General features: G+C 44.5%; 1 protein-coding gene across 2 annotated transcripts; it reads left to right on the top strand.

Annotated features, from left to right (window-relative positions):
- Positions 1-289: 289 nt before the first annotated feature.
- Positions 290-8,297, top strand: LOC127323256 (ubiquitin carboxyl-terminal hydrolase 5). Of its 2 annotated transcripts, none has more exons than XM_051351422.2 (13): positions 290-661; positions 1,087-1,329; positions 1,855-1,999; positions 2,175-2,234; positions 2,321-2,416; positions 2,590-3,006; positions 4,600-4,740; positions 4,815-4,985; positions 5,270-5,527; positions 5,620-5,768; positions 5,913-6,398; positions 6,886-7,156; positions 7,575-8,297. In XM_051351422.2, exons 1-13 carry the CDS (start codon positions 531-533, stop codon positions 7,755-7,757), a joined length of 2,751 nt encoding a protein of 916 aa, XP_051207382.1. In that variant the 5' UTR covers positions 290-530; the 3' UTR covers positions 7,758-8,297. The 2 variants fall into 2 exon arrangements, with proteins under 2 accessions (XP_051207382.1, XP_051207381.1); XM_051351421.2 differs by having other exon boundaries at positions 2,321-2,440.
- The last annotated feature ends 17,804 nt before the right edge of the window (positions 8,298-26,101 follow it).

Genomic DNA, 26,101 nt, shown 5'->3' with positions numbered 1-26,101 from the left:
GCCACCTAGGAAGAAGAGAAAGGAAGGCAACGTCCTGTTACGTGATTTCTGCGGTGGTTATACAGAGAGGTGCGAGAACCTATTCGCAATTATCCTATTTCTTCAACGCTGCAATGAAAACCCTCCTCTCCCACCTTGAAACTGCCATGTGTCGCCACCATATTGAATTGTATGAGTTGTGCACGTCCAGGCGAGTGGAATACACTTTGCAAGATTTTGTATGAAAAAATGATGCAATAACCTCTTCTTTATAAAATATTCTGTCTATTTAGGGGCCCCGTGGAGACTGGATATGCTAGAGAGGCTCGCCGCCCCCGCTGCCCGCTGCCCGCTGCCCGCTGTTCCTCGGCTCGGTCCGGTCGCCCCTGGGAGCCTCCGTAGATCCGCGCGCATCGCTGGCCGCAGCCGCAGCCATAGCCATTCGCCACCACCAGCGCCGCAACTTTCCTTACGTCCCGGCGGAACTAAGCTCGGAGGACAAGCCGACCCAACCCTAACCCTAGCCCGAGGGCTCCTCGCCGGCGTCCGCGATGGACATGGTGGAGTCCGATTCGGGGCCGGAGCTTTCCGCGGAGGAGGAGATGGCGCTGATCCGGGACAGCACCGTCGCTGCGGAGGCCCACGCCAAGGAGGGCGACATCTTCTTCCTCGTCACAAACAGGTGCTTCCTTCTCATATTTATCCATCTGGTTTCTTGCTGCTGTTATTTCGGTGGACCGAGTTATAGGTTGGGTTACAACTACGATTTGGAGGTATAGTTGTTAGGGACTCAGAGCTGGATTTGGTGAAGAAATTGCCTTTTGATCTGCCTTTGTTTAGCATAGTTTAGCTGTTGGTCAGATCCCTTATATAACATAAGAGATTATATCCTTGGTGAAGGATAGGTAAATTATGACAACTTTCATTCCTATACAATGTAGACATGACACATCAAACCATCTGTTTCAGACTACATATTTCTGTATACAGATTTACATAACATGCACATCTCATGTTTGATTCATCCTTGCCCTGCCACTTCATTTTTCTACTCTCCATTTCTATCTTTCTTACACACACACACATGTTTATGATTAACACAAATAGGTGGTGGCAAAGTTGGATTGATTACGTCATTCAAGATTCGGCTGGTGTAACAAGTAATGGTTCTCATCAACATGAGTTTGGTTCAAATGCTCCAACAAGGCCAGGACCTATTGACAATTTAGATTTGTTGGATGACGTGGCATCTGAAGTCTCCAGTATGGATATTGAGCTACATGATACCTTGGTTGAAGGCCGTGATTATATATTGCTCCCTCAACAAGTCTGGGAAAAGCTGCATGGTTGGTATGTCACATTCATTCTCAACGTGGAATCTGATTCCCCAAATCTTATGTCCCCCATATAAAATCATTTTGTCTATTGTCAATATGCATTTAATTACGCGTGATCTTCTTTTCTTGTGGTTGCTGCACAACTTCTAGCTGTCTGAAAACATGGACCTATCTTCGTTCTTGTGCCACCTTACTTGACTTTAGGGACAGATTGTCCATCAGGGTGTTTATTATAGTAGTCCATATACCTGTGTATACTAAATTCATTCACTTTCTTTGACATGCTTGGTCATTGTGTTACAAAGCCTATAGAACAATTATTTTGGCAGCAACATATTTCGTAGCATCTGTTGCTGATAAACAAAGATGCTGAACACAATACACAAAGAGAAGTCTGTGCTACTAAACTACTTACTATTCACTAGTGAAGAAGTTGTATCGCTAGAAGAATGTTGAGTGTGGTGGAAGACCAACACTACCAAGAAAGGAATTCACTTTGCTTAACTTATTTTTTATTATTTTCAAAATCCGTTTACAGGTATGGTGGAGGACCAACACTACCAAGAAAGGCAATCAATACTGGCTTCTCTCAAACTGATCTAGCCATAGAAGTTTATCCTCTACGTCTGCAGTTAATTCTGATGCCAAAAGGAGAACAAGCTGTAATAAGGATAAGCAAGAAGGTGTGCTCTTACATCTTCGTCCAGCCTTTTTATGAAAACATTTCAGTAGAATTCATGCAATGACACTATTTGTTGCAAAACTACTCTAGACAACCCCCCCCCCCCCCCCTCCGCCCCGGAGAATTAATGGGAAAACTGAATATATATGTAATTTTAACATGCTTTTAACATGCAGGATACAGTTGATGAACTCTATAAGAAGGCATGTGAGGTTTTTGACCTGGTACCAGATGAGGTAGAGCTATTGTATTTTTATGTCTACGGCTATGGGTTTTACTGCATTTATAAGTTCTGCTTACTCATTATTGCTATTATTGGCAGGTGTACATTTGGGACTACTATGGTCGAACAAAGCATGCTCTGATGGATAATTTGGAGAAAACTCTTGAGGATGCCAACATTCAGATGGATCAAGATGTGAGAACTGGGCTTTACATCACTGTTGGTAGTCATGAGCTTTTTTAAAAATATTTTTGACTTGTGCTTGTCACTTTCTGTTTAGTGATGGTGGCACTAAATTTTGGTGCAATTATGTCAGCACATTTTCATAGTAAATGATCCTAACAATGAACTGTATCTTATTATGGCAGATTCTAGTTGAAGTTACTGCTAATGCAAATGGTAGTCTGGATGGTGGGTGCATGAGTTCGATCCAAGAAAACGATTATTTTGAACGTGGGTCAACTTCTTTGACGACAGATGCTTCAAAATCAGGATTCTCAAATGAGAATTTTGCATCAAGCAGTTATGGTTCCAGAAGCTACAGCTCTAGTCTCCCTCAAAGCCAGTACCTGCGATCTTCCAACGGTGACTTGGATACTTTGCCTGGTACTGTTGGTGTGACCACCAGGGGGTTTCCGTCAGGTCTTACCGGGCTACTTAACTTAGGAAACACATGTTTCATGAACAGTGCTGTACAATGTCTTGTGCACACACCAGAGTTTGCTAGATACTTTCGTGAAGATTACCACTGTGAAATTAATTGGCACAATCCGCTGGGTATGGTGGTAAGTACTCTTTCTAGCATGGCCTGAAATCTTGATGCTTTAATTAGCCCTTATCTGGTATGACTTGTTGATCATTGAGTATAACTTGTTGATTATTACCCGTAAAAAGACTTGTTGATTATGATATATTGGTAAGAAGTACTTGTATGGTGATATGCAACAACCATGAAAGTTGTCAGAGACTTAATTTGCTACAGAAGTAAAATTTGCATTTAATTTAACTTGAATCTTCGTGTGTGTTGCATACTTTCGTAGTCTTACTGCTATCATGTTGACTATGCTATCTTCTTTGAGATTCATAGTACTCTTCATTAATAAAGTTTTCTGCTAGTTTTTCTTTAATATGGAAAAATCTGTGTGTTTTCTATATAACCGTGCATCTGGCAGATTGTGCTCTTTCTCTTGTTATAGCAGCTTCTATCTGGTTTCTGTCTCTCCTCATCTATTTATATTCCTACTTAAAAAGATTGCAGTTGGTGGTGAGTTCACTCTTATTCCTCCACTAGTACTCGCCTGTGGACCTATAAACCTTGTAAAAGTACAAATAAATAAATAAATGCATTCCTACCTTCCAAGATATATATAAATAAACAAATGCACTTTGTGAGTACTTTGTACTCACATATGGGACCTAATACAAATGAACAAATGCACTACTATTTTTTAACTTAGACCAACACTCCTGTAAAAGATACGAACAAACAAATACGTGAATGAGACTCCCAACTCAAAACCATGCTCTAGTTTTAGTTTAATGAACAAACAAATTCTTATTCTAGTGCAATGATAGACCTCATCCTACCCAATCAATGACATCATGCAGTCCTCTTCCTAATGTCTATCCTCCTGCATTAGAAAATTCAAAATTTTGTCCCACTTCAAATCCTGGAAAGCATTGTTTTAAAGGCGCTAAGGCGTCCTAAGAGTCGGATGCTTTGGACGCCTAGGCGCCTAAGACGGGCGTTTTTCTATGGCGGAGGGGGAGCGCTTGGACGCCTAAGCATTGCTTAGGGCTTAGGCGGCGCCTTTAAAACAATGCTGGAAAGGCCATTCCATGGTCACTTCAGGTTCTCCAACGTCTCGCCAAAGCGATGCCTGTAAAACCATGCTGGAAAGGCCATTCCATGGTCACTTCAGGTTCTCCAACATCTCGCCGCACCAATCTCTCCTTGTCTTTTGAATTTTCTAATGCAACGTCTTAAGATTGCTCTCTTGTTAAGCTGTGAACCGCGCAATTGTTGCAGGACACCAACCTGTTTCCACGATCTCAACCATTGACTCAACTCTTCCTTTTTGTGGTTTTGTAGCAATGGACATGCATTGCGTTTGAAATCAAAATTGCTGTAATTTTCTTTGCAGGAGAGAAAAAAAATCTCATGTTTATTTCTTTTTGGCATCACATACCAGATTGATTGCACATTACAGTTGGTAGCGATAGGTACTTTTATGGGAACACCCTGAAGTTCTAATACAGCAATGTTGCCAGCTCATACAAAAATAACTTGGCTATTATATAATCTTTTTTCCGGTCTCATGATCATTTGCATCTATGTGCCATATTAATTGTACTGAGATCTGATGGTAGTCTTGTAGGGTGAACTTGCATTAGCTTTTGGAGAGCTACTGAGAAAACTTTGGGCTCCTAGCCGTACCCCAGTTTCTCCACGACCATTTAAAACAAAGCTTTCGCGGTTTGCACCTCAGTTCAGTGGATACAACCAACACGATTCACAGGTTTGATTCTTTCGTTGGACATCCCTTATTTGTAAGCAGTTTTCTTTAATCTGCACCTCATGGAATTCTTCCAGGAGCTATTGGCATTCCTCCTGGATGGACTGCATGAAGACTTGAACCGTGTGAAACATAGACCTTACTTAAAATCCAAAGATGCTGATGGACGATCAGATGAAGAGGTTGCTGATGAGTATTGGGCAAATCATATTGCCAGAAATGATTCTATCATAGTTGATGTATGCCAGGTTAGTTGCAAACGGCGGAACCTGTTATGAATCACTTACCTCAATGTTATAAGGAGTTGGTTCATTTCCTTCTGTTCATTTTTCGTTTCTTGCATTCGTTATGGATTTTTTGTACGTCTCTCAGTTTTAAGTGGTAATTGGGATGACCCCGTGATCTGGTAAAACAAGACAATGAAAAACAGACAACTGATGCTAATGCATGATCGATAAGAAATGTTTGCAGCTTTTGTGTTTCTTATTGGTGAGCAGCGGTATTTTGCTAAACGTTGCCACTTAATTGCCAGGGACAGTACAAGTCAACTTTGGTCTGTCCAACCTGCGGAAAGGTTTCAGTGACATTTGATCCATTCATGTATCTTTCCTTACCCCTACAGTTCGCTTCAACGCGAAGCATAACCGTTGTGTTATTCACTTGTGATGGGAGTGCTCCACCAACACTATACACTGTAAGTGTACCCAAGCAAGGTAGGTGCAGAGATCTTATCCAAGCCCTCAGCAACGCATGCTCACTTCGAAAAGAAGAGAGACTTTTAATTGCGGAGGTTTGTTACAAATGCCCTGTTTGAGCAAGCATATTTTGCTGTGTTTTATCATGCAAGTAATTATATATTTTTCCCCTGTATTGCATCTGCAGATACGAAATCACAGGGTCCATCTCATTCTTGAGGATCCAGTGCTTCAGCTTTCTACTATTAAAGATGATGATCACCTGGCAGTCTATAGGCTTCCAAAATTGGAAAAAAGGGCAAGTTATGTTCAATTTGTGCATCGCCGTGAAGACTTGTAAGACATACGTTACGTTTGTATTCTGCTAGAGTGATAGCTATACTAATACAACATACACCATTACCATTTGCTGTTGACTTGCAATAGTGGGAAGCTCTTCTTGTGCATGAAGTTCTTATAATATTAGCTTTTCTTCTGTAGGGACCATGGCAACAATAGCAGCTTGACCTCTTGGAAATCATATGGTGTCCCTCTACTTGCACAAATATGTCGAAATGAAACTGTCACTGGTTCTGATATCCATGAAATGGCCCGTAAAATGCTTGTGCCCATGTTAAGAAATCAGGTATCACAACACTCGGCAGTTCAAAGTTCTCTTTCCACAAGAACACAGAGTTACCATACAGACAACAGCAAATTTCAGCTACAGTTGATTGATGATAGTAACACAGTAATTGAGCAAACAGATTATGGTATCAGGGTTCCGCAGTCCTCGCTCGCCACTGTGATTTTTGTCAACTGGTCCAAGTCAGATCTAAAAAAGTTGAACACTAATCATTTGGAGCACCTTCCAGAGGTGTTTAAGTATGCTCCTCCTGCCAAGAGAACCCGTGGTGAACCTCTCTCGCTCTATGCATGCTTGGATGCTTTCTTGAGAGAAGAACCACTTGTTCCTGAAGAAATGTGGTTAGTTTTCTGCTGTACTCCCTGAAAGATACACTTGTTGCTTCAAAATGGGTTGTTCACGCAAGTGTTGCTAAACGCTACTTAGCTGATATTCAGTTTCAGTCGACATGGGGCTATAATTATCTCAATAAGTAGCTGGAGTGTCCACATTTCCATTTCAGCTGATATAACCTCATTCATTCGCTTATGATTTATTATTTCAATGGGTATCTTGCATTGCAGAATATGAAATATCTAAATTGAGAAAAACCTGGAAATGTCAGTGCCCTCTTCGTTACAGAAAGTAGTCTCACTGTATGGTTGTTTTGTTTATGTATAATGTCAACTGGCCTTGAGAGCATTACTATGATTCCTTTGTTTCATTTCCTGAGGTTTTTTTAAAATCAATAGTTGCATCATATAATAGGCACATGCTAATTGTTCCTGTGTGCTGTCTAGAACCTTCCTTTTACAATTTAGTTTAACAAAACTATGTTAATCTAATTAGGTACTGTCCAAGGTGCAAGGAGCAAAGGCAAGCTAGTAAAAAGCTCGATTTATGGAGACTACCAGAAGTTTTGGTTATTCATTTGAAGAGATTTTCATTTAGTAGGTCAACTAAGCATAAGCTAGAGACTTTTGTTAATTTCCCAATACATGGCTTGGATTTGACAAACTATATTGCTAACAAGATCTCTCAGCATCAAATATATGAGTTATATGCTGTTAGCAATCATTATGGCAGCATGGCGAGTGGGCATTATACCGCATACATAAAGGTTAATTTCTCAACTTCTAATACTTTTTCCTGCAATTGTTACTTGTTTATCTGCCAAGCAGTAGTCATAGCTCTGTAGGAATTACAGTGTTATTGGTGTCTGTAACCTGTTGATACCATAATCATGTGGTATTTGTATTTTTTATGTTTTATCTTTAGCTGTAGTTTTAATTTTGCATTTCTTATTCCAGTTCTTTTTTCAATCTCACTATGGTATTTTTGAGACGCCGAAGCGCATATTTTCACGGTTCCATTTTTTCCTTTCGAATCTTAATTGTCAGATATTTGAAATCTTTTATAGAATTTTTGTTACCATGTGGTCTTCCATAATTCTGAGTGCCACTTATTGTGTTCTAGAGCTATTTTCCCATGTGTAAGGCTGTAGATAGAAATCTAAGAGGGTGTTCTTTCTTGTGCAGCTCTTGGATGAGAACAGGTGGTACAATTTCGATGATAGCCATGTTTCTGCTATCAATGAGGAAGATGTGAAGTCCGGTGCAGCTTACGTGCTGTTTTATAGAAGAGTTAGAGAGCCAGACGAAGCAGCAAGCAATGGAACTCAGTCTTGCGTGAAACGGAACAACAGATCTAGCCAAAGATAGTGTGATCAATGCACAAATTCGTTCAGTTTTAGAAGAATTCAGGAAGAAACCCCTGCGGCTCTTCTTTTCATAGAATTGCAATGTTCCAGTGTGATACCATTATTACTATTGATGGGAAAGGTAGGGTTTAAGACCATTTAGAAGTTATCAAATATAATTGCAAGGTAGTTCCAAAGCTGGATCAATACTGATGGGGGGATCATATGAAGACGTCAAATGGTTAACAAGCTGGATATTGCGGCTATACAGCCTGGAAGGAAGGTAGGGTTTCTAGTTCTGTCTAGAAGAGAAACGAAAAGGGGACGATCTGAGAGTACTGTTTTGCTTAATTTGACTCTTGAGTTTTGTTTCATTGTTAGATGTAGTTACTGTACACCTTAATGTTTCCATCATGAACGCTAGACGCCTAGACCAGAGTTTATGTAGTTTCACCTGTGTCATACTGACTGGTGAGGCAGTGCACAAATTCTGGAACCGTGACTGTCATGCCCATGTCAGTGCATTGCTCTTGATTTATGGTGAACCCATATTATTACAGCACATTGTAATTTGTGGTGTAGTGACGTTCCAGTTTTTTTTTTGGAGAACACATCGACTTTATTAAATCACAGTAGCACCATTACAATCAGCTCAAAGGCTGTTTTGAAAGAAAACTGGGCTCGCCCCAGACCACTCCTCTGAAATGTTGTGCAAACAAGCATAGCGTGCACACTCATGAGCAGATTTGTTGGCTGAACGACGAGTAAAAGAAATAGAAAAAGTCTGAAGATCTGGACTTAAAATACTAACTTCTTCGAGAATAGTAGCAATCACCGAACGATAGGTCCTTTTATTTTCCCATAGTCTAACGAGCTCCGAGCAATCAGTCTCAACCGAGATGTGACTGAAAGAACATGCTCGAGCAAACACTACTGCGTCACGCAACGCTAGAGCTTCAGAGATAAGAGGATCAACAATTCCAGGGTAAGCTTTGCACCACGCTCCCCTGAATCTTCGTGATGAATCTCTCGCCACTCCCCCACTCCCTGCCACAATATCTTGGCCATTAATAGCGCCATCAACATTGATTTTAATTGAATCTCCAGTTGGCCCATGCCAAGTACACACCGGGCGATCACCATTGTCCACGGCAGTTTTTGGTGGGAGCTCAAGCTCCAACAATGTGTCATGAACAGTCTGAATCGAACCAATGGGGTTGAATCCCTTCTCTCCATGCGCCCATTTGTTTCTGGATGACCAAATGGACCACATAACTGTGATCACCTTAACTCTCTCCTCTTGTGACCACCATGACTCACACAAGATATCCGCTGCCCAAGTCTCAGGATGTAATCTTGGTAGTTTGATATTCAGTATATCACTCGCAGCAGTCCAAAAGAGACTGGCATGGGAACACTCTGCTAGTGCATGGAGTAACGATTTTGAAGTTGATTTTCATACCGGACAGGTGCTATTATCTCTGACATGCCGCCGAGTGAGGGTTGAGTAATCCGGCACAGTGCCTCGCATAACCCGCCACCAAAAAACACGCACCTTCGGTACAACCTTCAGACTCCATAAACGCTTCCACAGATCCTCTTGACTCCGGGAAGAAGAAGTACATTGTACTGCTCGCTCCTCTGCCACATGAGCTACAAGCATACTATATGCAGACTTCACCATGTACAAACCAGTTTTCTCATAAGACCACGCCAACCAGTCCTCTCCAGCTCTGCTACTAAGAGGAATTTGAATAATGCGGTCAATGTCTGGCTGGCTGAAATTGTTGTCATCCATTTTCTGAATATTCCACAGATGAGTATCTTCGGTAATCAACTCGCTCACCTTCTCCACTATGGCATCTGCCGGCCTATACAAAGGATGCAGCGTACCAGAGTTTGGGATCCAATTATCATCCCAAATAGAGATACTCTCTCCAGTACCAACTCTCTTGATAATCCCCTTCGCCAGCGCTTCCCGGCCAGCAAGAATGGCTCGCCAAGTATGGGACGCTGTCCGTGGAGCCGTGGCCTCCATGAAGGGTTTATCATGGTAGTATCTAGCCCGTCATATTCGGGCACATAGGGAATCATGTGAGATGATTAGTCTCCATCCTTGCTTACCAAGCAACGCGACGTTGAAGGCGGCCATGTCTCGGAAGCCCATGCCACCTTGTCCTTTCGGAATTGAAATTTTGTCCCAGGCGAGCCAATGCATGGACCTCTTATCTAGGCACCCAGCCTACCACCATTTTGCCAAAATTGATGTGATTTTCGTACACGTTCCTTTGGACAGATTGAAACAGATCGCTTTGGCTTGAAGGACAGATTTTATCATCGTTTCCTTCCCAGCAAAAGACATCAGCTTTGGCGCCCACCCATTGACACTACTCCTCATATGATCAGTGATATACTCAAACGCCTCACTCGTTAGACTGCCTGCTGCTGTGGGAAGTCCGAGATATTTTTCACTGAACGCTTCGACATATTATCAGTTCAGACTTTACTGCCGTACGTAGCTCATCAGAGGTGCACGGTGAGAAAAACACTGAGCTCTTGGCTCGGTTAACCAGCTGGCCTGATGCCTGATGATACATGTTTAGTATCTCATTCAAACGTGCTGCACTTTGCACTGTCGCCCCAATGAAAATCAGACTATCATCCGCGAACAAAAGATGAGTGATCCACGGCGCCTGGTTGCAGACTCTGATTCCACGGTCAACAAAGCCTGTGTTGTAGTAATTCAAGAGTGCTGATAGACCCTCTGCACATAACAAGAACAGAGATGGCGACATCGGATCACCCTGACGGAGGCCACGGGTCGGTTGGAATTGATCTTGGAGTTCTCCATTTACTTTCACCGAAAACCTGACCGACCTGACACACTTCATAATCAGCTGCACCATGGCAGTAGGAAAACCGATTCTTAGTAACATTGCCTCTAAGAATGGCCACTCAATCCTATCGTAGGCCTTCATCATGTCTAGCTTAAGTGCGCACATTCCTTTCTTGCCTCTCTTATTTCTTTTCATTGTATGAACACATTCAAAGGCAACAAGGGCATTATCCGTGATGAGGCGCCCCGGTACAAAAGCACTTTGTTCTTGACTTATGATCTGCTCTAACTCCGGTCTCATCCGATTGGCAATTACCTTAGCACAAATCTTGTACAGAACAGTGCACAAAGAAATTGGCCGAAATTGGGTTATGGACTGTGGGTTCTGTACCTTGGGGATCAACACGATGGCCGTGTCGTTTAATGACTGAATAAGCTCACCTCCGTTTAAGAATTCCAGAACACCCGCCACAATATCAGTACCCAGCAGATCCCAGTGCCGCTGGAAAAAACCCGCTGTGAAACCATCTACACCCGGTGCTTTAGAAGGGTGCATTTGAAATAGTGCAGTTTTTACTTCCTCAGCAGAGTACATCTGTTCCAATTTTGAACGAGTTTCAACACCAATCCTCGTTTGGACCAGATCAAGGACTCCTCCCATGATCGGGATGCCTTGAGATGTATATAAGCCAGTATAGAACCCTTGGATTTCCTGGCCTATTGACTCTGGATCCTCGCACCAAGATCCATCACTGCGTTGCAAAGCAGTGATTTTATTTCTTCTCTTACGCTGCGCTGTTTGGGCGTGAAAATAAGCAGAGTTGCGGTCACCTTCCTTAAGCCACAGAACACGTGATCGCTGTTTGATCCAAATCTCTTCCTGGTACAACACCTCATTTATCTTCTCCATTATCCTTTTTTCCTTTTGAGATGGACCCGTTCGAACTGAACGATGACGACACTGTTCCAATTCTTTACGCAGCATCGAGAGCTTATGCTTGAAATTGCCAAAAGTTTTATTTTCCCAAGAGCTCAACTCTGTCTGCATTTTACTAAGGGCACTCGCCAGACCCTGTTGTCCATTCCCTCGAGACGTTGCAGACCACATCTCCTTGACCACCTTGTCGTAATCTTTGTGTGTTTGCCAAACGTTCTCGAACCGGAACACACGCTGACCCACATCAGTGCTACGTGCCACCTGCTTCTGTAAGGACATCAACAAGAAACAGTGGTCGGACTGAATAGCCGAGAGATGCTGAACTCGGAACACATGATACATGAGTAGCAGCTCCTCATTGGCCAAAGCTCGATCAATCCTTGCTTTCACATTCGCCAAACCAGATTGCCGATTATCCCATGTGTATGGGACGCCAGTGTATCCGAGGTCTTGAAGATCACAATCATCGATCGCTTCTCGGAAGTTCCTCATTTGCCATTCCTCCCTGCTATGCTCACTGAAATGTTCCAGGCTGGTAGTTGTCTCATTGAAGTCTCCGACACACAGCCATGGGTACTTTCGGAGCGAATGGAGACGCCTCAATAAGGTCCAGCTAAGATGCCGGTTTTCTCGACGCGGCTCCCCATAGAAACCCGTGAATCTCCATGGAGTAAGATCACCCTCCTTTGGTGAAATAATCGCATCAATATGATTCAGGTTGAAACTCTTGATATCCACAGCAGATGCCCCCACTTAGGCCATCACTATCCACAGCAAAACTCCCAGCCATGCCGAGTCTGCTAGCTAACTTTTCAACTCTTTTACCTCCGATCTTTGTTTCCATCACAAAGACGAGAGTGGGGTTAAATTGCTTCACAATACTGAGAAGCTCACGAACTGCCGCGGTATCCCCCAGCCCACGACAGTTCTAACTGATGCAACACATGGAACTGCTCAGACCTCATTCTGACTGGTGAGAGGCTGTATACAAATTCTGGAACCGTGACTGTCATGCCGATGTTGGACCGTTGGTGCATTGCTCTTGATATATGGTGAACCCATGTTATTACAGCAAATTTTTAGTTTGTGTAGTGCCGTTCCAGGTTCCAGATTGTAGAAATACATGGAACTGCTCAGACCTATAAAACCATGTGGCTGATAATCTTCAGGTTTGCTGTAATCGGGGATATTTTGACAACATAAACTTTTGCATGCGTGATGGGAAAAGAAGCCTTTTACCGGAGTATAGTTTGTCTTAGATGGCTCTTAGCCGCACTTTCAACCACTGGCCCTTCAGAACTAAACATATTTTAAAAAGTAAAAGATTTAGGAAATAACTTTTATATGAAAATTTTCATGTATGCATGTAAAGTTTCACATAAAATCGATATTTTTGTGCCTCGTGTAAAAAAGACAAAAAATATCTTGAGAAATGGATTATTTTAGCGCCAAAATTTATCTTCTTTACACATGGCATAAAATAAGTCGGTTTTTGCTAAAACAACTTAGTGAGCATGAACATATCAAGATATACATGAGACTTTATATATATATATATATTTGTAAACATTTTTAAATATGTTCAACATGCATTTTAAATAAAGTGTGTATATGCACAGCTGGTGAAAAAATTTAGAAAGCAAATTTTTGTCCCAAAATTAATCGACCAACGCAACCATAGCCTCTCTGTAACCAAAATAAGGAAATGTAACCTGGCTAACCTGGCTATAGTTAGCACAAGATGATGTATAAAACAGAGTTGTTAAGGAGCTTAATTGATTCAAAAGGAGTTTGCTGAGCTTCTCCAGTATCCATTGCTGAAAGTGCCATGGGAAGATGTAAACAATGAATGTAATGTGTTTCTATTCACTTCAAGGATCCATACTAATCTAACTTCTGAATAAATCATCTTCTCTAGAATTCTTGTTGGATGTCTTGAGCTTGATAGATAGACACGAGCCTGATATACGCAAAGAGTCAAGGAACCACCAAATTATACGCAATGTAGAACGATTGGTTCAGGAACCTCACAACAATAGGCAGTCGACTTTTCATTTGCAGCAAAACTTTAAAGTCTAAGTAAGTAAGAGCATCTCCACCGGCAGCCCCTAAATAGTCGCCGGCAGGGGCGCCTGCACTGCCGTATGGAGGGCGCCGGCACAACATCCTCTATTTGGGGATACTGCTCCCACACCGGCGCCCCCCATACGCTAGCCCCGATAGATTTTGAAATTTAAAATGTTATTTAAAAACCGAAATTCATACGAAATTCGTACGAAATTTATACAAAAGTAACTCGAATTTAAACATAACTAAAACTTTAACTTAATCCTGATCTAGTGGCCGTCGGTTGGGGCGCTCAACGGCCCTGCCTCGTCGTCGTTCTTCGCCATTGCCGCCTGCTTCCATGCCCGCTTCTCGTCCCTTGCTTCGCGCATCTGGCGGTGGAGCACAGTGGCCGGCGTCGCATGAGATTGCCGGCGGCGCTGTTCCCGCGCTTCTAGCCTTTTCCGAGAAGCTTCGATCTCGGCGCGCCTCGCCTGCTCTCGGGCGAACGCCTCGTAATGGCGATGAGCGTTGAGCTCTTCGAGCTTCCGTCGCTCCGCCTCCATGAGGAGGTGTCCCGCCTCCTTCGTGGCCGCCCGCTGGCGCGAGATCTCGAGGACGTGCTCGAGGTTCGCGTCGTTGACGAACTCGCGGTCCTCCTCCTTCAACCATTGGTAGCGTTCAGCGACGCGAGGATCGCCGCCTGCTCCGGGTGGACGGGGGCCTGCGGCGGCTCGCCCCACTGGGCTGCCTCCTCCGCCACCTCTGCTTCCGCGTCTGCGACGTAGACCTCGTGCCACGCCGCGAACTGTGGGTCCTCGTCCTCGTCGGAGTTGTAGTCCGCGTCTGGCTGCGGCTGCGGCTGCGGCTACGGTGGTGGTGGAGGCAGCGCGCAGCCATTGAGGCCAAGCATCTAGCATGTGGTCTTCAGACGGCGCGACATTTTGAGGTGTAGAGGAGAGAATGGAGCGGCGGTGGTGGTGGAGATGACAGGATATCACCGCGGTGGTGGACGGCGTATGTACTATATAGCGGTGGCAACTACCCACATTTACGGCGGCGTAGGTGACTGGACGCCACGTGGCCATTCGCTGCCCTCGTGGCCGCCTCGGTTTCCGCGCGGGAGACCATTAAACGCCGACGACCAGCCTTCCCGCGTCGCGGCCGATGCGAACCGTCGCGTCCTCTCGCTGACAAGGCACCCCCACCCGCGAAAACCGTCGTTCCGCGAGGCGCCGGCGCGCCCGATTCGCGCCCTTGGCGAAGGGGCCGGCACGGGGATGCCTGCGATTCTATTGGGCTCGAAAACTAGCCGGCCGATTGCCACCCTTAGCCACGGTGATGGTCGCTGGCTATAGGGCGCCAGGGTGGTGAACCACGCGCCCAATCTGGTGGCCATGGTCTCGGCCCGGAAGGCCAAGGTCCGTTCGGTCAAGGATAACCTCGCCGGGGAGTGGCTGCGTGACTGTGGGCCGGATCTGAGTCGCGCAGCGGTGGTGGAGTCTTTCACTGTGGGGCATTCTCGCTGGCTACACGTTGATACCAGAGCAGAAGAACTCTTTTGTGTGGCGTTGGTCGGTGGACCGGAAGTTTTCCACGAAGTCGGCATACATAGCGTTCTTTGCAAGGACTACGGTGGCGCCTGTAGCTTCGAAGATTTGGCGCTCAAAGACGCCGTATAACTGCATGTTTTTCGCTTGGCCGGTGTGGTGTCTCGAAACAGGTGATGGAGGCAGTGGCGGAGCCACGTTCTGGCTGGGCAAGTTAACTACCCCCACCGATTAGTACTCAATGGCTGAATGCAAATAATCTGGAATTAAACACACAGGCCCACATGTGTGGCATGAGTAACTTTGCTGGGCCAGATAGCATAAGAGCATCTCCAGCCGTTCGAACCTCCGGGCGAAAATCCAGATTGAATGTAAAAAAGGGTGTGGGGGGCACAGTCGCACCCCCGGCATTCGCCCATCAGCGACGATAGTTTTAAAAAATCGTCTTCGCGCTACACAAAAGAATCGCTAAAGTCCGGCGATCGGATCAGCCACATTCCGGCGATTGAAACAGAAACTAGATGATTACAGGCTCATCAACGGTCCCGTCCTGAGCCACGTCTAGCGCGGCATCGGGCAGCGAAGCATCGGCGTCTACAGTTGTCACAGCGGCGGGAGTTGACGTCGAAGCGGGGGACGAAACAACCGACGGGGGCCGGAGATTTCTTGGCGATGGGCGTCGTACCAAGCCCTCGTCTCCTCATCCATGTTGGCGTCGTTGCTGCCGATTAGGAATGCCAGGTCGGTGTTCCTCTTCTTCGCCGCGGAGGTTTCCTTGAGCAAGGCAATCTAGACGCCCTGGTTGAAGAGCATCGCCTTCCACCGCACGTCGTGCTTGTCGTTCCTCCCGGAGGCGTGCGCTCTCACACGCCTGCAACCTGTCAGCTGGATGGCCGGCCTTCTTCTGCTCTTTCAGCTTCTTCTGGCCGAGCTCGGGGCGGCCCGCCGACGCGGCAGGTGCTGGATCGTCGGGGTTGTACTGCTCGCCCTTGTTATTGGCGAGATTCTTGCGCACCTCCTTCCACTTCTCGCACCCCTCGATGCGGGCGAACACGTTGAGGTACTTGAACATCTGGCTGTCGTTGTCGTCCGCGTAATGTCGAGCGCCCGCCGCATCTACAAAAACAGGCCCGTGCTGGCGCGTGACAGGGCTTGCAACGGTGCCAGAAGGTAGCTCCTTGTGACGGTAAAGCACACGTCCGTTGGGAACCCCAAGAGGAAGGTGTGATGCGTACAGCAGCAAGTTTTCCCTCAATAAGAAACCAAGGTTTATCGAACCAGTAGGAGATGAAGGCCACGTGAAGGTTGTTGGTGACGGAGTGTAGTGCGGCGCAACACCAGGGATTCCGGCGCCAACGTGGAACCTGCACAACACAATCAAAATACTTTGCCCCAACTTAACAGTGAGGTTGTCAATCTCACCGGCTTGCTGTAAACAAAGGATTAAACGTATGGTGTGGAGAATGATGTTTGCTTGCGAAGAACAACAGAGAACAATGATTGCAGTAGGTTGTATTTCAGATGTAAAAGAATGGACCGGGGTCCACAGTTCACTAGTGGTGTCTCTCCAATAAGATAAATAACATGTTGGGTGAACAAATTACAGTTGGGCAATTGACAAATAGAGAGGGCATACAATTCACATACATATCATGATGACTACTATGAGATTTACTTAGGGCATTACGACAAAGAACATAGACCGCTATCCAGCATGCATCTATGCCTAAAAAGTCCACCTTCGGGTTAGCATCCGCACCCCTTCCAGTATTAAGTTGCAAACAACAGACAATTGCATTAAGTACTGTGCGTAATGTAAACAATATAAATATCCTTAGACAAAGCATTGATGTTTTATCCCTAGTGGCAACAGCACATCCACAACCTTAGGGGTTGCTGTCACTCCTCCAGATTCAATGGAGACATGAACCCACTATCGAGCATAAATACTCCCTCTTGGAGTTACAAATATCAACTTGGCCAGAGGCTCTACTAGCAACAAAGAGCATGCAAGATCATAAACAACACATATATGATAGATCGATAATCAACTTGACATAGTATTCCATATTCATCGGATCCCAACAAACACAACATGTAGTTACAAATAGATGATATTGATCATGATAGGCAGCTCACAAGATCTAAACATGATAGCATAATAGGAGAAGACAACCATCTAGCTACTGCTATGGACCCATAGTCCAAGGATGAACTACTCACGCATCCCGGAGGCGGGTATGTTGATGTAGAGCCCTCCGGTGATGATTCCCCTTTCCGGCAGGTTGCCGGAGGTGATCTTCAGAACCCCCCGAGATGGGGTTGACGGCGGCGGCGTCTCAGTAACTTTTCTCGTATCGTGGCTCTCGGTACTAGGGTTTTTGCGACGGAAGGATTATATAGGCGAAGGGGCAGAGTCGGGGGACGCCCGAGGGGCCCACCCCATATGGCGGCGCGGCCAGGGGTGGGGCCGCGCCTCCTATGGTGTGGCCGCCTTGTGGCCCCTCTTCGTCTCCTCTTCGGTGTTCTGGAAGACTCCGTGGAAATAAGACCGTGGGCTTTTGTTTCGTCCAATTCCGAGAGTATTTCCTGTGTAGTATTTCTGAAACCAAAAACAGCAGAAAACAGGAACTGACGCTTCGGCATCTTATTAATAGGTTAGTGCCGGAAATGCATAAAAATGATATAATGTGTATATAAAACATGTGAGTATTGTCATAAAACTAGCATGGAACATAAGAAATTATAGATACGTTTGAGACGTATCAAGCATCCCCAAGCTTAGTTCCTACTCGCCCTCGAGTAGGTAAACGATAAAAAGGATAATTTCTAAAGTGACATGCTACCATCATAATCTTGATCAATACTATTGTAAAGCATATGAGATGAATGAAGTGATTCAAAGCAATGGTATATAGTTTGTTAACAAATAGATAATGACTAAACAACTGAATCATATAGTAAAGACTTTTCATGAATAGTACTTTCAAGACGAGCATCAACAAGTTTTGCATAAGAGTTAACTCATAAAGCAATAGATTCTTAATAGAAGGTTTTGAAGCAACACAAAGGAAGATTTAAGTTTCAGCTGTTGCTTTCAACTTTCAACATGTATATCTCATGGTTAATTGTCAACACAAAGTAATATGATGAGTGCAAATAAGCAAGTATGTAAGAATCAATGCACACAGTTGATACAAGTGTTTGCTTCTAAGATAGAAAGAAGCAGGTAAACTGACTAAACATAAAGTAAAAGAAAGACCCTTCGCAGAGGGAAGCATGGATTACTCATGTGCTAGAGCTTTTTATTTTGAAAACATGGAAACAATTTTATCAATGGTAGTAATAATTTATATGGGTTATGCATAAAACCTCCTATAAGTTGCAAGCCTCATGCATCGAATACTAATAGTGCCCGCTCCTTGTCCTAATTAGCTCAGATTTCCATGGATTATCATTGCATTACATATGTTTCAACCAAGTGTCACAAAGGGGTACCTCTATGCCACCTGTACAAAGGTCCAAGGAGATAGATCGCATTTGATCTCACAATTTTGATAGATCTCAACTTGAGGACATCCATACCGGGACAACATAGAAAACAGATAATGGACTCCTCTTTTATGCTTTAAGCATTCAACAACAGATAATATTCTCATAAGAGATTTGAGGATTAATGTCCAAGCTGAAACTTCCACCATGATACATGGCTTTGGTTGGCGGCCCAAAGTTATTCTCTAACAATATGCATACTCAAACCATTTAACTCATGGCAAATCTCCCTTACTTCAGATAAGACGAACATGCATAGCAACTCACATGATATTCAACAAAGGTGTGACAGGTTGATGGCGTCCCAAGAAACATGGTTACCGCTCAACAAGCAACTTATAAGAACTAAGATACATAAGCGACATATTCATTACTACAATAGTTTTAGGCTACTTTCCCATGAGCTATGTATTTCAAAGACAAGGAATGAATTTTTTTTAAAGGTAGCACGCAAGCAATTTACTTTGGAATGACAGAAAAATACCACATAGTAGGTAGTTATGGTGGACACAAATGGCATAGGTTTTGGCTCAAGCTTTTGGATGCACGAGAAGCATTCCCTCTCAGTACAAGGCTTTGGCTAGCAAGGTTGTTTGAAGCAAACACAAGTATGAACTGGTACAGCAAAACTTACATAAGAACATATTGCAAGCATTATAAGACTCTACACTGTCTTCCTTGTTGCTCAAACACTTTTACCAGAAAATATCTAGACTTTAGAGAGACCAATCATGCAAACCAAATTTCAACAAGCTCTACGGTAGTTCTCCACTAATAGGTTTAAACCACATGATGCAAGAGCTTAAACATGATCTACTTGAGAGCTCAAAACAATTGCCAAGTATCAAATTATTCAAGACAATATATCAATTACCACATGAAGCATTTTCTGTTTCTAACCAAGTAGCAATAAATGAAGCGGCTTTCAACTTTCGCCATGAACTTTAAAAGTAAAACTAAGAACACCAGTGTTCAATATGAAAAAGCGGAGCGTGTCTCTCTCCCACACAAGGAATGCTAGGATCCGAATTTATTCAAACATAAACAAAAATAAAAGCACACAGACGCTCCAAGTAAAGCACATAAAATGTGACAGAATAAAAATATAGTTTCATTAGAGGTGACCTGATAAGTGGTTGATGAAGAAGGGGATGCCTTGGGCATCCCCAAGCTTAGATGCTTGAGTCTTCTTGAAATATGCAGGGATGAACCACGGGGGCATCCCCAAGCTTAGACTTTTCACTCTTCTTGATCATATTATATCATCATCCTCTCTTGATCCTTGAAAACTTCCTTCACACCAGACTGAAAACAATCTCATTAGAGGGTTAGTGCATAATCAAAAATTCACATGTTCAGCGAGGACACAATCATTTCCAACACTTCTGGACATTACCCAAGGCTATTGAAATTTAATGGAGCAAAGAAATCCACTCAAACACAGTAAAAGAGGCAATCCGAAATAAAAGACAGAATCTGTCAAAACAGAACAGTCCGTAAATACGAATTTTTTCGAGGCACTTAACATGCTCAGTTGAAGAAGCTCAAATTGAATGAAAGTTGCGTACATTTTTTAGGATTACTCATGAATTTTTTCAAGATTTTACGAATTTTGTACAGAGATAAAAACGCGAAACCGTGATAGATAGAAATCTGTTTCTGTGCAGAAATCCAAATCAAGCATCAACTTTCTATCAAAAACTTTACTTGGCACAACAATGCAATAAAGTAAAGATACAAAGGTATTGCTACAGTAGTAACAAGCACCTTGACTCAAATATAAAACAAAAATTGCTGTAGTAAAATAATGAGTTGTCTCCCATAAGTGCTTTTCTTTAACGCCTTTCAGCTAGGCGCAGAAAGTGTAAATTAAGTAACATCAAGAGAAGAAGCATCAACATCATAATTTTTCTTAAAAACACAACTTGTCGCAATAGGTATCTTAGATGCTCCATTATCTAAATTTCCCATAGTGGTACTAAGGGTTTTATCAATTTTAAGCTCATAATGATTATTTGGCTTAGGCATCTTAGAGACATACATGAACTTTTGCTCCTTACCCACATAAGCTTTCTCCTTAAACTTAAGAGAAGAAAAAGTTGAACCCAAGGTTCCCATAGCTTCTTCAAGTTCACCAATCCTATGGGTTTGATTATCATGGATAGCACAAGTTTCTAAGACAACAATTCTTTCATTAATTCCTCCTAGAGATTTATCAAGTTTATCAGTATTATCAAGTAATATTCCCAATTTAGTCTCAACACTTGGAGGATTTTTCTCTATGGCCTCCAACTTTTTCATAAAATCCTCAAGAGGGATTTCAATTTTGGCTTCATTAACAGGTGGTATTCCGACTAGACTCTCAATAATGCAACTAGCTTCTAAAGAAGGAGTACCTAGGAAATTACCCCCTGTAAGAGTATCAAGAACATACCTATTCCAGCTAGAGATACCAACATAAAAGTTCCTAAGGAGGATAATAGTGGAGTGTTTCTTAGTGCACCTATGATGAGCATCACTAATTCTATACCAAGCATCTTTAAAACTTTCTCCCCCTGCTTAAACGAACGAACTTCAACTTCATGATTACTCATTTTAGCAATAATAAAAATAAATAAAGCAAAACCGAATTAAATAAAGTAAAACAAGTAACTATTTTTTTTGTGTTTTTGATATAGAGAAAGCAAAAAAGACAGAAAATAAAATAAAGCAAGACAATAAACACAGTAAAGAGATTGGGTGTGAGAGACTTCCCTTGCAGCGTGTCTTAATCTCCCCGGCAACGGCGCCAGAAAAAGAAGCTGCTGGCGCGTGACAGGGCTTGCAACGGTGCTAGAAGGTAGCTCCTTGTGACGGTAAAGCACACGTCCGTTGGGAACCCCAAGAGGAAGGTGTGATGCGTGCAGCAGCAAGTTTTCCCTCAATAAGAAACCAAGGTTTATCGAACCAGTAGGAGATGAAGGCCACGTGAAGGTTGTTGGTGACGGAGTGTAGTGCGGCGCAACACCAGGGATTCCGGCGCCAATGTGGAACCTGCACAACACAATCAAAATACTTTGCCCCAACTTAACAGTGAGGTTGTCAATCTCACCGGCTTGCTGTAAACAAAGGATTAAACGTATGGTGTGGAGAACGATGTTTGCTTACGAAGAACAACAGAGAACAATGATTGCAGTAGGTTGTATTTCAGATGTAAAAGAATGGACCGGGGTCCACAGTTCACTAGTGGTGTCTCTCCAATAAGATAAATAACATGTTGGGTGAACAAATTACAGTTGGGCAATTGACAAATAGAGAGGGCATAACAATGCACATACATATCATGATGACTACTATGAGATTTACTTAGGGCATTACAACAAAGAACATAGACCGCTATCCAGCATGCATCTATGCCTAAAAAGTCCACATTCGGGTTAGCATCCGCACCCCTTCCAGTATTAAGTTGCAAACAACATAGAATTGCATTAAGTACTGTGCGTAATGTAAACAATACAAATATCCTTAGAAAAAGCATTGATGTTTTATCCCTAGTGGCAACAACACATCCACAATCTTAGGGGTTGCTGTCACTCCCCCAGATTCAATGGAGACATGAACCCAGTATCGAGCATAAATACTCCCTCTTGGAGTTACAAGTATCAACTTGGCCAGAGCCTCTACTAGCAACGGAGAGCATGCAAGATCATAAACAACACATATATGATAGATCGATAATCAACTTGACATAGTATTCCATATTCATCGGATCCCAACAAACACAACATGTAGTATTACAAATAGATGATCTTGATCATGATAGGCAGCTCACAAGATCTAAACATGACAGCATAATAGGAGAAGACAACCATCTAGCTACTGCTATGGACCCATAGTCCAAGGATGAACTACTCACGCATCAGTCCGGAGGCGGACATGGTGATGTAGAGCCCTCCGGTGATGATTCCCCTTTCCGGCAGGGTGCCGGAGGTGATCTTCAGAACCCCCGGAGATGGGGTTGACGGTGGCGGCGTCTCAGTAACTTTTCTCGTATCGTGGCTCTCGGTACTAGGGTTTTCGCGACAGAAGGATTATATAGGCGAAGGGGCAGAGTCGGGGGACGCCAGAGGGGCCCACCCCATATGGCGGCGCGGCTAGGGGTGGGGTCACGCCCCCCTATGGTGTGGCCGCCTCGTGGCCCCTCTTCGTCTCCTCTTCGGTGTTCTGGAAGACTCCGTGGAAAATAAGACCGTGGGCTTTTGTTTCGTCCAATTCCGAGAATATTTTCTTTGTAGGATTTCTGAAACCAAAAATAGCACAAAATAGGAACTGGCGCTTCGGCATCTTGTTAATAGGTTAGTGCCGTAAAATGCATAAAAATGATATAAAGTGTATATAAAACATGTAAGTATTGTCATAAAACTAGCATGGAACATGAGAAATTATAGATACGTTTGAGACGTATCAGCCCGCGATTCAAGATTAAACCTAGGACGATGTACAGTCGACGGAGGAGCCACGGCGAATGAGCATACCTTTGCTTTAAAGTCCTCGCCGCTCACCGGCAGTTCGTCGATCTCCTCCTGTATGCCGTGCCACTTGCTGCACGCCGCCTGAATGATCCCCCCATGGGGGCCCATTGCCTTGTTGATACGTCTCCAACGTATCTATAATTTCTTATGCTCCATGCTAGTTTTATGACAATACCTACATGTTTTATTCACACTTTATAATGTTTTTATGCATTTTCTGGGACTAACCTATAAACAAGATGCCACAGTGCCAGTTCCTGTTTTCTGCTGTTTTTGATTTCAGAAAAGTTGGTTTACAAATATTCTCGGAATTGGACGAAACAAAAGCCCACGGCCCTATTTTCCACGGAGTGTTCCAGAAGACCGAAGAGGAGTCGAGGAAGGCCAGCAGGGGGCCCTTCCCATATGCTGGCGCGGGGGGGGGGGGCACTGCCGCGCCGAGACGTGGGGAGGGAGCCCCCTGGCTCCCCCGACGCTGCCCCTTCGCCAATTTATTCCTTCATCTCCGAAAACCCTAGCACCGAGAGCCGAAATACCAGAACAGTTCGAGAGACGCCGCCGCCATCAACCCTATCTCGGGGGGTTCAGAAGATCTCCTACGGCACCCTGCCGGAGAGGGGAATCATCACCGGAGGGCTCTACATCACCATGCCCGCCTCCGGACTGATCCGTGAGTTGTTCATCCTTGGACTACGGGTCCATAGCAGTAGCTAGATGGTTGTCTTCTCCTATTATGCCATCATGTTTAGATCTTGTGAGCTGCCTATCATGATCAAGATCATCTATTTGTAATGCTACATGTTGTGTTTGTTGGGATCCGATGAATATGGAATACTATGCCAAGTTGATTATTGATCTATCATATATGTTGTTTATGATCTTGCATGCTCTCCATTGCTAGTAGAGGCTCTGGCCAAGTTGATACTTGTAACTCCAAGAGGGGGTATTTATGCTAGATAGTGGGTTCATGCCTCCATTGAATCTGGGACAGTGACAGAAAGTTCTAAGGTTGTGGATGTGTTGTTGCCAATAGGGATAAAACATCAATGCTTTGTCTAAGGATATTTGTATTGTTTACATTACGCATAGTACTTAATGTAATTGTCTGTTGCTTGCAACTTAATACTGGAAGGGGTGCAGATGCTAACCCGAAGGTGAAATTTTTAGGCATAGATGCATGCTGGATGGCGGTCTATGTTCTTTGTCGTAATGCCCTAAGTAAATCTCATAGTAGTCATCATGATATGTATGTGCATTGTTATGCCCTCTCTATTTGTCAATTGCCAAACTGTAATTTGTTTACCCAACATGTTATTTATCTTATTGGAGAGACACCACTAGTGAACTGTGGACCCCGGTCCATTCTTTTACATCTGAAATACAACCTACTGCAATCATTGTTCTCTTTTGGTTTCTTCAAGCAAACATCATTTTCCACACCATACATTTAATCCTTTGTTTTCGGCAAGCCGGTGAGATTGACAACCTCACTGTTAAGTTGGGGCAAAGTAGTTTGATTGTGTTGTGCAGGTTCCACGTTGGCACCGGAATCCCTGGTGTTGCGCCGCACTACACTCCTTCATCAACAACCTTCACGTGATCTTCATCTCCTACTGGTTTGATAACCTTGGTTTCTTACTGAGGGAAAACTCGCTGCTGTACTCATCATACCTTCCTCTTGGGGTTCCCAACGGACGTGTGCTTTACCGTCACAAGCACTTGTCGCCGCGTATCACCGTCTTGTTGAAGTATGGATCGACGAGTTTGCGCTCGTCGAATGCCACCTTGACCCGCTGCCAGTACGTGTCGAAGTTCTGATTCGCGTCGGTGGTGCCGTTCATGGACACGGTCTTCGAAGCTTCGGCGAGGCACTCCTCTTCTTTGCCCGTCCATTTGATCCGCGGCTCGGCTGGCGGCGAGTTCTTCTTCCTTTTCTTCTTCCCCTTGGACGGCGCCTCCATGGGTTTAGGCGCTTCCTCTTCGTCGACGTCCTGGTCGACGTAGGTCTGCTCATCTTATTCTTCGACGTCTTGGGTACCGTCGTTCTGATCGTGGTGATCATCCTGGTCGAGGTTGACGTCGCCCCGCGACGCGACGGCTTTCGTCGCCCTTGCCTCCTTTTGTGTGAAGAATCGCGGGCTTGACGCGGCGGCCATGGATCCCGACGTGATCATCTCGTGCATCACAGGCTCATTCGGCGGCGGCATCCCGGGGTTGGAGAAGGAGAGCGGCCCACGTCGCAGGGCAGGCGAGATGCCCTTGTACATCGCACCATCGTACGCTGGCGGTGACGGCGTAAACCCCGCCATGGCGGCGGCGTAGGTGTCCTAGAACATGGCCGTGGCCGGCGACGCCGGCGATAAGGAAGGAGAGCCGATCATACCTTGGGTCGGCCATGGCCCGGAGAATTTGCCGACGTGCGGCTGGCCAAAGTTAATGGAGATCAGCCTCGCCTGTTCCTCCGCCGCCACCCTCTTTGCGTTACACTTCTTCTCCTTCTCCGTCCTGCCGCGAGTTTCGTTCCGCCGCTGCTCCACATCCGCCACCCACTGCACGTTTGTCCAGCCTGGCGGCCTCTGTTTTGGCGCCCGCGGCTTCCTCGCCTTCGGTGCGCCATCGACGACAAGCTTTTTTGGCGGCATGGTGGTGGAAGAGAAGAGGAGGAGTTGCAACTGTGGGGGAGAATGGCGGTAGCTCCTCTGAAATTCGGCGGGGAAAATGATTCTATGCGACACATTTTGGAGGGAAAACGAAATTAATGGAGGAAACTACCATTTCTATCGCCGACAACATAGGCCCGCTCGACATTTCGCGCGCTTTTGTTTCGTTTGGAGTCCCCAATCGGACCTCGGGAAGCCGAGATGGTCTAAGCTCTCCGGATGAATGATAGGCCTAATCCAGAAAAAAACGAGGAGATGGTGACGCAGCTAGACC

This window comes from Lolium perenne, chromosome 4 (genome assembly GCF_019359855.2).
Source record: "Lolium perenne isolate Kyuss_39 chromosome 4, Kyuss_2.0, whole genome shotgun sequence".
Classification (NCBI taxonomy): domain Eukaryota; kingdom Viridiplantae; phylum Streptophyta; class Magnoliopsida; order Poales; family Poaceae; genus Lolium; species Lolium perenne.
The sequence above is the reverse complement of the archived record's forward strand: the minus strand, read 5'-3'. Positions and strand labels throughout refer to the sequence as shown.

Excerpts from the sequence above, each read along its gene's own strand:
- LOC127323256 (XM_051351421.2), top strand. The coding sequence starts at position 531 with ATGGACATGGTGGAGTCCGATTCGGGGCCGGAGCTTTCCGCGGAGGAG. Across the intron at positions 2,000-2,174 it reads TAATAAGGATAAGCAAGAAG|GATACAGTTGATGAACTCTA; the intron begins GTGTGCTCTTAC and ends TTTAACATGCAG. Across the intron at positions 7,157-7,574 it reads ATTATACCGCATACATAAAG|CTCTTGGATGAGAACAGGTG; the intron begins GTTAATTTCTCA and ends TTTCTTGTGCAG.